Below are 14,719 nucleotides of genomic sequence, written 5' to 3' on the forward strand. Positions count from 1 at the left end.
GTTCCATTGATCAGTCCCGCGGTAACCGTAACGACATAGAAAGTGTCAAGTGAATAAGAGATGCACACATGAATCAAATGCACACATGAATCAACTTTTTTTTAACGTTAAAAAAATGCGTATATTATACCTATAGATTTATTTATTCCTATCCAAGAATTCATCTATGGTATAGAAGAAGTTGTAAAGCAGATACGGTTTCAATATATTTTTGAAACCATTACTGCTGTCTGTTAGACAATTTATTTCATTTGGAAGTTTATCGGAAATTCTTACAGCAGCATGTTTTACCCCTTCCTGTGCCAAAAATAGGTCAAGTAAAGGATAGTGTAAGTCTTCATTTCATGAATGCCTCTGTTGTTGCCGGCCGAAGTGGCCGTGCGGTTAAAGGCGCTGCAGTCTGGAACCGCAAGACCGCTACGGTCGCAGGTTCGAATCCTGCCTCGGGCATGGATCTTTGTGATGTCCTTAGGTTAGTTAGGTTTCACTAGTTCTAAGTTCTAGGGGACTAATGACCTCAGCAGTTGAGTCCCATAGTGCTCAGAGCCATTTGAACCATTGGAACCTCTGTTGTTTTTAAACTGGGCCATGTTGTTGACAACGAATTTCGTTACTGAGTAAATGTTTTGTCAGGCTGATGTAAGAATTCCTAACCTTTTAAACAGATGCCAGCAAGATTTGCGACTATGAGCCCCATAAATTATTCTAATCACTTTATTAGGAATGACAATAATTCAGTGCAATATTTCAAATTTGCAGTAGAAAGAGATAGTAATCTTCAGAGCAAAAGATTTTTTAAAAGTATAAATTGCTTAGAAGATGCCATGTTGTTTCAGGTAATAAAGAAGTGTATGTTTTGTACACGCAGTAGATTTTTTAAAAAACACCTTTAGTTTTGAATATTATTTTATGTTCCTATTATAAACTTTGAAAACTTCTACTTATTTACTGTTATTCATAATAAAGTTTTTGCCGAGATGGATGACGCTGTACTGTTCTGTAAAATAGCCATTCACGTTACGTCAGCTGTTTATTTATTTACTCTTTATTCAATTTAGGATTCTTGTCCAATATATTCATGCTGATTACGTTAATATCACGTAACTATCAAGCCCATTGGTTACTTTGAGTGCCAGGGTATGTGCCTTTATGCTTACAGTCCGCAGCTCGTCGTCTCGCGGTCGCGCTCTCGCTTCCCGAGCACGGGGTCCCGGGTTCGATTCCTGGCGGAGACAGGGATTTTCCCCTGCCTCGAGAAGACCGTGTGCTTGTATTGTCCTCATCGTTTCATCATCATCATCATCATCATCATTCATGAAAGTGGTGAGATTGGACTGAGTAAAGGCTGGGAATTTGTATGAGTGCTGACAACCGCGCAGTTGAGCGCCCCACAATCCGAAACAGCATCATCATCATCATCATCATTTATGTTTAGAAGAATTGTGCATATTGGTTTTGTAACGGTTTATTATTTCATGTATACTTATGTGTAATGTTCTATTTTTCACAGATTATCTGACGATGGGTCAATAAAGTTATTTTGTATTCAGTTAATGACTTGTCTCCTTGCGACCTACTCATCTTTTGTACAGGCTACACGTATGGTCTACCATTGTAGGTTCCCCCCTGCGTGTCACTTAACATCATCATTGACCTTATTCCCATTTATCTCATTCATTTCATTTCATTTCGGTGTATTTAATTAATTTATTATAATTACGCTACTGAGCTGAAACAATTCGTTGTCTACACTGGCTACAGAACCTCACACGTGAATAACCGCAACCTGTAGAGGACAATGAAGGCTTGGCAGCAGAACAACTAACGAGAAACTGCGTATCGTAGCGTGACTAACGCAGTCCACTAACATCCAGAACTTACAAACGTCCTTTCACACAGCATGTATTCCTTGACGAAAATAATCGTGTGCCTGTGACCCGTGGTTCTTCACCCTTTACCGCGATTCCTTTTGAAAAATCTTTTGGTGCAAAACACAGTTCCATCATTTCCACCTACACGAGGGGACTTCCAAAAGTTACATATTATTAGGGAAGGTCAAGTAACTTTCATTACATTTTGCAATACACGTCAACATGACACGACGCTGTTTTTCAGCACAGTTACCAAGGTTCTATAAACAACGGTCGGCACGTTATTTCAGTTTTTTTTCCCCTTTCTTGAGTTTCGATTCCCTCCGAAGGGGGCGGGCTGGCAGCAGCTTAGTACAGTCTTTCAGTTCCTCTACGACAGATATCCGGTCCTGAGTCACGGAGCAACTCGAGAACAGCTGTATGAACGTTTTCATCGAATGTAAAATCTCTTCGACTCGCATGTTCTTTCACCTTACAGAAAAGATGGAATACGCATGGTGCAGGATCTGAACTTCCCAATTAATGTCATTTTTACGGGGGATATCCCCTCCCCCCAAAAAAACGGAATGACATTGGCGAGAGCAGAGCTTCTGTAGTACGCATTTCTGCCGCTAGGCGCGTACAGCGCAACCCACTGCCAGTTCAGCGCCGCCTGTGTTGTCGACCTTTCTTGCTCTGTTCATCTGCAGTGATTGTTGTTGCTAGCGCTGTTGTGTTCTCGTTTCGTTTTTTATAATGGCGAGTTTAAGTGAACAACGTGCAGCTGTTAAATTTTGTCTTCTACTCAGAAAAAATGCTGATGAAACTGTTTTAATGTTGAAAGGAGCTCGCCGGCCGGAGTGACCAAGCGGTTCTAGGCGCTACAGTCTGGAGCCGCGCGACCGCTACGGTCACAGGTTCGAATCGTGCGTCTGGCATGAATGTGTGTGATGTCTGTAGGTTAGTTAGGTTTCAGTAGTTCTAAGTTATAGGAGACTGATGACCTCAGAAGTTAAGTCCCATAGTGCTGAGAGCCATTTGAACCATTTTTTGAAAAGAGCTCACCAACATGACATCATGGGAAGAACTCAATTGTGCGAGTGGTTTGCTCGATTTAAAAATGGTGACATGTCGATTGACGACAAACCCCGTTCAGAACGTCCATAATCCACCCAAAACGACGAAGATATTGAAAATAGTTGGAGAGCTTGTGCTCAGAGACCATCAACAGACAATTGATCCACTGTCAGAGATTAGTGGCTTATCATGGATCTCGGTTCCACGCATTTTAACGGAAGATACGGGAATGAAAAGTGTTGCTGCCAAGTTTGCTCCTCGGATTCTGACTGACAATCAAAAGGAACCTCGCGTTGAAACATGTCGTGCCTTGAAACAACAGCCTGAAACTGATCCAAATTTTCTGTCACGACCCAGAAACAAAGCAACAGTCAAGCCAAAGACAGATGTCATCGTCACCCCGTCCAAAAAAAACGTTTTCAGGTCAAATCAATCTTCAAAACAATGCTGATTTGCTTTTTTGATGTCGGAGGTGTGGTTCACTCAGAGTTCATTACTCCAGGTGAGAACGTCCTTTGCGAGTTTTAAGAAGATTGCGCAACAGTGTTCGTCAAAAAAGACCCAATTTGCCGCAGATAGGAGACTGATTTTTCCACCAGGACAACGCACCTGCGCACACAGCCATCTGTGTTACACAGTTTTTGGTTAAAAATGGCATGGTTCCGCTGCCCCACGGACCTTACTCGCCTCACCTGACTCTGTGCGACCTTTTTTTTTTATTTCGAAGCGTGAAAAGGGGTACGGAAGGACACCGATTTGACAACATTGAAGAAGTCTAAAGAAAAACGAGGGGCGAGCTGTCAGCCATTTCTAAAGACGACTACAAAAAATGCTTCGAAGAGTGGAAGCACCAGTAGGACAAATGTACTAGTTGTAGTTCATAGTATTTTGAAGGAGATAAGGTTGTTTTGCAAACAATTTGAAAATACATAGGATTTAAAAAAGTAATCCCAGTTTTTTTTGGTACTCCGACGTACATCCGTGTGGCCTTGGTCAAATTGTTGGTACAGTTTTACTAAGACCGGATGCGACACTGCCTTTGGGCCGTATACTGCCAGCATTTCGAGGTGAATCTACGTGCAATTTAGGCGTTTTGCTCTCAAGAATCAATTGTTTCGAGCACTTCAACTGAGGAGTACGTTTTCAGTTGCCGAACCGTTTCACTCGCACACTTACGACGCGCCTGGCATTCGTATGCAGCAAAACTATGTCTGCAGGAAACCCGGTACATTAACTCTCTTATGACAATGCATCATTGTTGTTGCGTAATAGTATTAGCATGGGACGACATGAGTATGTCCCTTACGTACGCCTGGTGTACTGAAAACAGTGAGGGACCACCTCCTCCTCGTCTCGACTGTCTCTCGGCAGGCAAGCAGGGACGCACGCTGAAGATCCCTTCAGAATTCCGGAGACAAATTTCGGACGGACCCAGAATAATTAGAGACGCGAGCTATGTGGGAAGCACCCCCTGCCATATTCCGTTTTGCATGCAAGAGGGGCACGGAATACTAGGCGCGACAGCTGCGCCGCTGAAGGGAATACAAATGATCGTCGTGCCTTTTAAGACACTCTTAATACTTTAGTATTCAGAGAGAAGAAATAAAAGTGTCAGGTTTGTTAACGACATTATACACTGAAGCGCCAAAGAAACTGGTATAGGCATGCACATTGAAATACCGAGATATGTAAACAGGCAGAATACGGCTCAGCAGTCGGCCATGCCCGTGTAACACAAGTGTCTGGCGCCGTTGTTAGATCGGTTACTCCTGCTACAATGGCAGGTTATCAAGATTTAAGTGAGTTTTAATGTAGTGTTCTAGTCGGCTCACGAACGATGTAGTGAGGCAGCGATGAAGTGGGAAATTCCTCGTACGACCATTTCACAAGTATACCATCAATTTCAGGAATCGGGTAAAACATCAAATCTCCGACATCGCTGTGGCCGGAAAAAGATCCTGCAAGAACGCGACCAACGACGACTGAAGAGAATCTTTCAGCGTGACAGAAGTACAACCTTTCCGCACATTGGTGCAGATTTCAATGCTGGGCCATCAACAAGTGTCACCTTATGAACCATTCAATGAAACATCATCGATATGGGCTTCCGGAGCCGAAGGCCCACTCTTGTACCCTCGCTTGCACGACACAAAGCTTTACGCTTCGCCTGGGTCCCTCAACACGGACATTAGCCTGTTGATGACTGGAAACATTTTGCCTGGACGGACGAGTCTCGTTGCAAATTATATCGAGCGGATGGATGTGTGCGAGTATGAAGACAACCTCATGAATCCATGAACGCTGCATGTCAGCAGGGGACTGTTCGAGCTGGTGGAGGCTCTGTAATGGTGTAGAGCGTGCGGAATTAGAGTGATTTGGGACCCCTGACATGTCTAGATATGTCCCTGACGGGTGACACGCACGTAAGCATCCTGTCTGATCTATCCATTCATGTGCTTTGAGCATTCAGACGGACTTGGACAATTCCAGCTTGGCAATGCGACACCCCACACGTCCAGAATTGCTACAGACTGGCTCCAAGAACATTTTTTCTGAGATTAAACACTTCCGCTAGCCATCAAACTCCCCAGACACGAATATTATTGAGCATATCTGGGATGCCTTGCAAAATGCTGTTCAGAAGAGATCTCCACCCCGTCGTACTCATACGGATTTATAGACAGCCCTGCAGGATCCATGGTGTCAGTTCCCTCCAGCACTACTTCAGACGTTTGTCGAGTCCATGCCATGTCGTGTTGCGGCAATTCCGCGTGATCGTGGAGGCCATACACGATATTAGGCAGGAGGACCAGTTTCTTTGGCGGTTACGGACATGAGTGATCAGTTGATCGAAATGGGTACTGTTTCGAAATGAGCTTGTAAGATGAATCTGGAAGATGAACCAGGTACAATTGGCAGAAGAGACAGAGTAGATGTAGCGAAGAGTAGCTTCGCTATGTAAGCGCGTCAGGGTTGCAGAGATGTTCAACAAAGTCCAGTATGAGACGATGAAAGAACAGAATGCTTATGTATCACACAGAGAGATTTTCTGTTCACATTCTGACAGAGTACCTTCTGAGAAGAATCAGGTACCCATATTACTTCCTCCTACATACGTGTCACGAAACAACAGCAACGAGAATATTAGAGAAATTGGAGATAACATGAAAGAATGTAGATAGCTGCCAATAAAATTCTGGGTATGTGACTGCAATGTCAAAGTGTAGAACTCTCCAACGTTTCGGCCACCCCCTGAGTACGACCATTTGCAACACTTGCCGAAATGGTGGAGAAGTGTACTTGTAGACAACGCTACCACATACCTAGATGAATTTAACTGACACCACGGAAGCCTATGTTTACGCTTATATGTAGTTCTTCCGGACAGTCATCATTAGGGAACGAAACATGGAAAGCAGGAGAAATACTCTGGGCCTGGAATTGTCCTGCGCTACACATCGTGAGGTGACTTGCGCAGTATAGATGTCAGAGTCATGGTCATACCAAAGCAATTTCAAGAAAGAAACAAAATAAATATTTTAAACGCGAAATAAACGCTAGGAATATGTCTAGCTATGTAATCGTACTTCTGTAATAATTTAAATGTATGGTAGGTGTTATTTTACAAATCATATTTTCAACTCGTTTCATTTTATATTTGATTAATTTGCTTACAATGCCTTGTAAGTTAATACACATAACACGATGTCACGTGAAGTATCGTATGTTTACAACAATACGTAAATATGCCACGGCTACTATACTAGCAGGTGACTTCAAAAAGAAAATTAAACCTTATTATGGCAGGCCAAATAACTTTTAATGAGTGCTATACTACAAAGTGAAATAGATATTTGACACTGGTTTTCGACATAATCTCCGAAACTCTTCAAATAACAGTCGGAGCATTCTGCCAAACGTTTAGTATCCGCTCGTTGATTACGCAGCCTTTAGACAACCCCTATGTGAACGTCCACATCGTTGGAAAATCTGTTTCACGCAAGATCTGGGCTTCGCGATCAGCATCAAATGGTTCAAATGACTCTGAGCACTATGGGCCTTAACTGCTGAGGTCATCAGCCCCCTAGAACGTAAACTACTTAAACCTAACTAACCTAAGGACATCACAAAAATCGGTGCCCGAGACAGGATTCGAACCTGCGACCGTAGTGGTCGCGCTGTTCCAGACTGAAGTGCCTAGAACCGCTCGGCCACACCTACCGGCTGCGATCAGCATGACACACATCTGTGCGACCTCGGCGAAATTTGAAATAGCAGTACTTGTGTTAGTATATCATATTGTGTCTTACTAACACGGGCACTGCTATTCCGTATGTATTCACCAATGTCAGTTTCTCTGCTCTAAATAAATACGTCCTTCCTAGACGGGAATATACGTACCGTACGAGTGCAGGTTGTGACACAGGGATGCCGAGGTATAAAAGTTGAATTCTGAACGTGATTCGTGCTCGGATGGCCGAAGCAGTTAGGACAACCGCTCGCTTGAAGCGGGAAATCCAGGTTCGAGTCTCGGTGAGGAACAAATTTTCATTGTCATTCCAGTATACAGCCAAAGGTGGTTCATATTCGCATCTGCGAGTATATTCTCTCGGTAAAATTGTTGGCACCATTTAACTACTGCTGGACGGGACATTGATTTTTGTTCATATGCCACAATAATGTCACGTTGAACCTGTGGGCAGTTTAGTAGTTTTTCCCACAAGAACCGTATGATCCGGCGTACTTCAATTTTGGAGAAACTATGTAGTTGGCGACCCATTTCAATCGCACGCTGTGGGGCAGCTGTTATCCGTAGCATAGCAGAAGTGTGTCTGCAGGAAACACGGAGCATGGACTCTGTTCCAACAAAGGGTTGTTCTTGTTGTGCAATGGTCTTAGTGCGTAACGTGGGACGACTTATGTAACTTACTTTCTGGACTACCCACGTGTGTTTAGTAGTTAAATCGTATTTCTGTATTATTTTGAACGTTTAGTATATACGAAGGTCACTCCAAAAGAAATGCACACTATATTTTTTAAGATCCATCTTTTATTCTACATGTTTGAAAGTGTTACAGTGTGCAGATACATCTTTAGGAACAATATATATAATTTCAATCCCTCTCAACTGCCTTACGCCCTCTTGGAACCAGCGCCTGTATACCCGCACGGTAAAATTCTGGACCAACCTGTTGGAGCCACTGTGTGGCAGCGTGCACAAGTGAGTCATCATCTTCTAACCTTGTTTCACGAAGAGAGTCTTTCAGTTTTCCAAAGAGATGATTGTCACATGGAGCCAGGTCAGGACTGTAAGGCGGGTGTTTCAGTGTTGTCCATCCGAGTTTTGTGATCGCTTCCATGGTTTTTCGATTGACATTTGGCTGTGCATTGTCGTGCAACAGCAAAACATCCTGCATTTGCCGATGTGGTCGAACACGACTCAGTCGAGCTTGAAGATTCTTCAGTGTCGTCACATATGCATCAGAATTTATGATGGTTCCACTTGGCATGATGCCGACAAGCAAGAGTCCTTCGGAATCGAAAAACACCGTAGCCTTAACTTTTACAGCAGAATGTGTGATTTTGAAATTTTTTCTTGGGTGAATTTGTCTGATGCCACTCCGTTGATTGCCTCTTCGTCTCTGGTGAAAAATGATGGAGCCATGTTTCATCACCTGTCAGAATTCTTCCAAGAAATTCATCTCCACCATTCTCGTACTGTTCCAAAAGTTCGCTGCATACTGTTTTTCTTGTTTTTTGTGAGCCACTGTCAACATTCTGGGAACCCACCTTGCACAAACCTTTTTTAACGCCAACACTTTCAGTATTCTGCAAACACTTCCTTCCCCTATCCCAACGTAGCGTGACAATTCGTTCACTGTGATGCGTCTGTCAGTAGTCACCATTTCGCGAACTCTCTGCACATTGTCTGGAGTGTGTGCAGTACGAGGCCTGCCGCTGCGAGGACAATCGTCAATATTGTCGTGCCCACTTTCATCACGTAACCTGCTTGCCCACCGACTAACTGTACTGCGATAGGCAGCAGCACCTCCATACACCATTTTCAACATCTTGTGGATGTTTCCCACTGCCTCGTTTTCACGGCACAGGAATTCTATGACAGCACGTTGCTTCCGACGAACTTCAAGTGTAGCAGCCATCTCGAAGACCTGCTATGACGGCGCCACTCACGGGAACAGGTTGAACTGGGTTTGAAAACAAGCGGGAAGGATGTATCTACACACTGTAAAACTTTCACACATGCAGAATGAAAACTGTATTTTTACAAAAATAGTGTGCATTTCTTTTGGAGTGACCCTCGTATAATTTGTTTGTGTTTGGATTTACTTAAATTTGTTTACAATAGCAGGTAAATCATTAGATACACTGTCCAGTCAAAAACGTGAATAACCACCGATTTCAGACGTGCAGAAGAAGAGTGAGTGAGGTTGTGGGAGGTACCGACAGGGATGTGGAGTCACGCCGGCTCCAGTGCCGTGACGAGCTGCGCCAGGTTTCTCCGTTCAGGACCCATGCCGCAAGCAGCGCGATCGAGGTGGTCCCACACATGCTCGACTGACTTTAAATCCCAGAAGTCTGCTGGCCGAAGAAGTAAGGTGAACTCATTCTGGTGCTCTTCGAACCGCGCGCGTACACTACGAGCTGTGTGACACGTTGCATTGTCCTGCTGGTATATGTCATCGTGCCGAGGAAAAACAAACTGTACGTAGCAGGGAGACTTGACCGCCAAGGATAGGTGGTTATCCATTTGCGGAATCGGTGTGCAAATTTCAGCCTTCGTCGCCATTGAACAACAGTGATCATTGGCACATGAACCAGCCGGCTGCTGCTGATGCCCATTTGCAGCAACGCCTGTTGAACGGTAGTTGAGGAGACAGTTTTGGTGCCCCTCGGTTCGTCTGGGCGGTCAGTTTCTCAGCAGTTGCGCGTCTATTCGCCGGTCGCTCACCCCTGTGATCTATGGCCCGTGTTACTCCACATTTGACTAGGCGCCAGCTTTGGGCTTTGCGAAGCACGGTACACTTTAAGAGGAGGTTTACTATCTTTGGCCCGAAAAAAACATTATCTTTCAGAATTATTTCTCGGGATGTGTTTTGATATCAATGTCAAATTCAGTCAAAATGTTTATTGATATTTCCTCTACAAACTGAAATTTTTTAGACTGGAAATGTCGAAGAGCAAAGGCGGAAGTGCCGTCGGAAAGAAACAAAATTTCGATGTAGACCTCCACGCGCGGTATGTCACAGGTCAGCCGGCTCGTCTGAAATCGAAACTGAGTTGACGTTAGCGAAGTACATAAAATTCTTTAGGAGTTGCACGTCGGTTAAGTTATTTGGACTGTAGGAAAGAAACTGGAGGTCATTTGAATAAAAATAGGGTTTTTTCAGCGATTTCTCGACTTCGTCGGCCAAGAAAAAATATTTATAGTTGATGTATCGGAATAAAAGTGGCAAAACTCCTAGACAATTTAGTTAGCTTCGTCCGAAACAAAGAATCATGCCAATCGGTTCAGTAGATTTGAAGCTACCATACCGAGCGGTAAAAAAACGTAATTTCTAGAAATGCGCGTTTGAAGTGTTGACTACATATAAATGCAAAATTATGCAACGTACGTTCAGTCTGCTATTCCGGGTCCATAAACTAGTCCTCCCTCTTCCCCACAGAGGGCGCTCTGCTCGATCTGGGCCATCCTGCGCTGCTCCAGAGCCGCTCGTACGGCCGCTGACAAGCCGTTTCCGGCTGCTTGAATCCGATGGTCGTCCGAATGCTAGGCGAACTGCGTCGAATAGAGTCCCACGGTTACGACCATCGTTGTCACGGTCTTCAGAATTGCTGAATACCCTTCGTTGAAGCTGCTCACTGCCAGGAAAGTCGCAATATCCACAGTCTTCGCACCACAATGCAAATGCTTGGTGGCTGACTCCCAAACACACGCGTTCAAACTTTCGTTTGGATTTTGTGTGTTTCCTCCCAAGCACCGTTACAATAGCTTATCCTCCGAAAGAAAAAAAAAAAAAACTGGTGTGTGAAAAAGGCCGATTTCAGGTAGGTCCATTTTTTTGTTCAACCGCGAATAACAAACATTTCAGTTCCGTATTCGGAAAAACCGTTTCAGGGGTGGATTCTAAACACTTTTATAGATCCAAAAATGCAATTTAAAAAAAATTGATTTTTTGAACCAAAAGATAGTAAACCTCCCCTTAATCACGGCGGACGTGAACATTTTACAAACTTAGCTGTTTCGGAAATGCTTCCATCCTTGGCCGGAAACCCAATGCTCAGGCTGTGTTGGACGTCAGACAATTCGCTCCATTCACGCATCACGAAAACGACTGCACTGTTTCGCAAGTCCCCTCGACAAACTTTATATACCCTCCTCTGCCAGTGCTGCCACCTGCTGTCTTTGAGTGTTTATTGCACATTGACGTCGAACATAAGCAGTGCTCACATTGTGGCTCGACCGTGTAATAGATGGTGTTAGGTTAAATATCGTAAATTTTTATTAATACTGATGTAACAAAATAAACAAATGTTTCTTCGTCTCATTAGTGAAACGTCCTAAATTGTGACGACTAAATAGGATATGAGCATGAGGTCAAATACACGTAGGAAAAAAGGCTCCATGGCATTAGAAGTGAGGTGTGTCAGCGGAGCTGATTATTCTAGTTCCGTACTCAATACTTCGAAGACAAATCGAGTCCTCGTTTTGTGTTGCTGCGGTCTGTGTTACATGTATTCGATGCCTGGACTGCAGCCAGACTGTGAAGCGCTTTCGATGTTGTGCAACTATAGACGAGCGAGTTCAACTCCCGGCGGCCGCTACGTCCTTCATTGCTCATTTGTTCTTCGATGCCCACATCGTAATTCCGTAAAACGCACGTTGTGTGAGCGTATTCAAAGTTTTATTGGTTAAAAAATGGTTCAAATGGCTCTGAGCACTATGGGACTTAATACCTGAGGTCGTCAGTCCCCTAGACTTACAACTACTTAAACCTAACTAAAAGGACATCACACACATCCATGCCCGATGCAGGATTCGAACCGGCGACCGTAGCAACAGCGCGGTTCCGGACTGAAGCGCCTAGAGCCGCTCGGCCACAACGGCCGGCTGTTTGGTTGGTGATATGGCTGACAAGATCTTAGGCATCGCCATGTCGAGAAGACACTGGTAATCACACAAGCCCAGCAAAACCCAGAGACCATAATCTTGAAGTCTGTCTTAAAAATAATGTATCAACTATTAGCAACAAGAAAGGATTGGTCATCACCTCAAGCCCAGCGACTGAATGACGAACGAAAGCTTGCGGTAACCTTCGTGATCCTTACAACTGCTGCACCTAATCGATACTGAACCCCATGAGCGAGGTATTTTCACTTTACTGCAGCTTTGCAGTGAGTGACTCAAGTTACTGACACATGGAGATGGAGAATATGCCAAAATAGGTTGAAGCTAAACAGTAATGAAACTTTGGTAAGGTTCCTACTACAGGGTAGAAGGATGATAGCAAACTGTCTGCCCGCCTGGATAGCCGAGAGCCTTAACTAGCAGCTTCCGGGACACTGGGATATGTACCTGGCTGGGATGGAATTCGCTTCGCAGATTAACGAGAGCTGGTAATCTGGCTAGTCTGGATGTTGTTTTTAGATGGTTTCCCACGTTCCACTAGGTGAACAGCTTGCTGATACACACGTCCTCATTTACAAGTTGCTGAAACGTTGAAAAAACGTTCTCACACTTGAACATAGGATTGATTCTATTAGCTAGGTGCATAAATACGCAGCGGATTACCATACGCTCAATGAACACTACATATAACTGAGACTTTAGTCACCAATAATAAATTCTCCTTCAACTTTTACAACATTTTGCCGACTTCTTGATTCCACGACTGTAGAAACTGCGTGGACGTGAGGCAAGCAACTCAGCCCGAAAGGAAGTTTCTTAAAGGCTGTGTCGATAGGGAACTGTAAAGGAGATAGCAAGAGGGCCGAAGATCACATGAAGAAGATGGCTGCGGAATGACTTTCCAACCCATCCCCCGTATAGCGCTTTTTGTGAATCTAACAAAATGCGGGCGGGCGTTACCGTTTAACAGAATCACCTCATGCTGTCTTCCTGGTCGCTGTCCTTGGATTGCTTCTGAAAGGCGTCCCAGTTGTTGACAACTCATGGTTAAACATCCAGGAAGCACTAAATTGTTCCTGTTCCACCAGATGCATAACATTATCTTTTGTGGGTACTTGCAGGTCTTTGTATGGGGAATTCCTGCTTTGTTTGCGGCTCAACCATTCCTTTCTGTGCCTTATGTTGGATTAAAGACACCATTTCTCGTCACTACTAACGATATAGGACAGGAGTGGTCGATGTTGTTCACGAGCGTATTGATGGTGAGCAAGTAGAGATTGACATATGGCCACCCGCTGATTTTTGAAATTTTGGCTTAGAGCATCCGGTATTCGTATACCCGAGTTTTGAACCTTCCCCACAGCATGCAAATATCGCACGATGGTGGAATGCTCACAGTTCATCAAATTTGCCAGTGCTCGAGTAAAAAAAAAAGTGGATCATTGAGTATTAACGCGTTTAAATGAGCATCATCGAACCTCGAAGGCGTTTCTGAACCTGGAGAGTCACTAATGTCAAAAAGATCCTCCTGAAAACGAGAAAACCACTTGCTGCCATGCTCTGTCCAGTGGCCCAAATGTTTCTGGCTGCCACTGCTGCTGTCACCTCTCTACTGAACTGTTAACAGAAGAACATGGTGGAAATGTTCCGATTTCTCCACTCGGCAGTCCACTTACTAACTCCCACCGCTCCACTCACTACCTCAACATGGCAATATCTGAACTCAAATAGCAACAGTGAACTATAATTCAAAAATGACAGTCGATAAATAAACCATTAGCCACTGGAAAACCAATACACAAAACAAAAATGATACGAGCTTATGCGCCAGCCTAACAGTTACAGAGAGATGAGATGCGGAGATCACCCCCCTAATGAGTATTAAGAGAGGCCGTAGATGTTTAGTCTCTTCAGACCCTTATTCAGCAGCAGCAATAGTAGCTAAAGCAGCAAACTCTATACACAAATGTTATTTTTAACCTGACGATGTCCAGTACTTAGGCCGAAATATCCTGATATCTGACAATTTCATGGAACTATGGTATCTACGCAGTGGTATGTATCAGAGCCGTAATATCGGAAGACCAGGCCCGTCCCGGGGGGGGGGGGGGGGGGGGGCAGAGGGGGGCGAGCACCCAGACCGCGCGCGCCACCTGCCGCCCCCGTCTTATTGCAGCCGTCACCACGCCGCCCCCGCCGCCGCCCCCACGTCCCGCCCGAGGACTCCCGATTAATTAAAGCGGCCTCCACTTTTCTTGCCGCCCCCGGCGGCGGCGCTGCTGGGGTGGGGGCGGCGGCCCCCGCGGACGTGCCCGGCGGCCGGAATGGGCTGCTTGGCGCGGGTCATCCGTCTGCCACCGGCGCCGGCGGCGGCAGCGGGGGCGGCGTCCGTCATCTTGCGCCGCCCCCACCGCCCCCGTGCCGGCTCAGCCGCAGATAAATCGCCTGGCCAGGTGCGCCGCCACCGAATTCCGCTCGGGCCGGCCGGCCTCCCTCCCCCCCTCCGCCCCTCCATCTTTCTCTCTCTGCTTGCTACTCCACAACCATTATTTCCCTTCCGTGGCCTTCTGTTTCCTCCGCAGAGACTAGGGTAGGGCCGCAGGGAGGATGAGACACCATGAGGCATCAGCAGCGCTATTGATCG

At 45.2% G+C, this 14,719-nt stretch overlaps 1 protein-coding gene across 1 annotated transcript in view; it reads left to right on the plus strand.

Annotated features, from left to right (window-relative positions):
• Positions 1–14,515, plus strand: part of LOC126427937 (mitogen-activated protein kinase kinase kinase 12-like) — a 126,430-nt gene extending 111,915 nt beyond the window's left edge. Inside the window, exon 2 of the mRNA XM_050089829.1 lies at positions 14,252–14,515. Coding sequence (XP_049945786.1) covers positions 14,252–14,515 — 264 coding nt within the window. The remainder of the gene's footprint in view (positions 1–14,251) is intronic.
• The last annotated feature ends 204 nt before the right edge of the window (positions 14,516–14,719 follow it).

This window comes from Schistocerca serialis, chromosome 12 (genome assembly GCF_023864345.2).
Source record: "Schistocerca serialis cubense isolate TAMUIC-IGC-003099 chromosome 12, iqSchSeri2.2, whole genome shotgun sequence".
Classification (NCBI taxonomy): Eukaryota; Metazoa; Arthropoda; class Insecta; order Orthoptera; family Acrididae; genus Schistocerca; species Schistocerca serialis.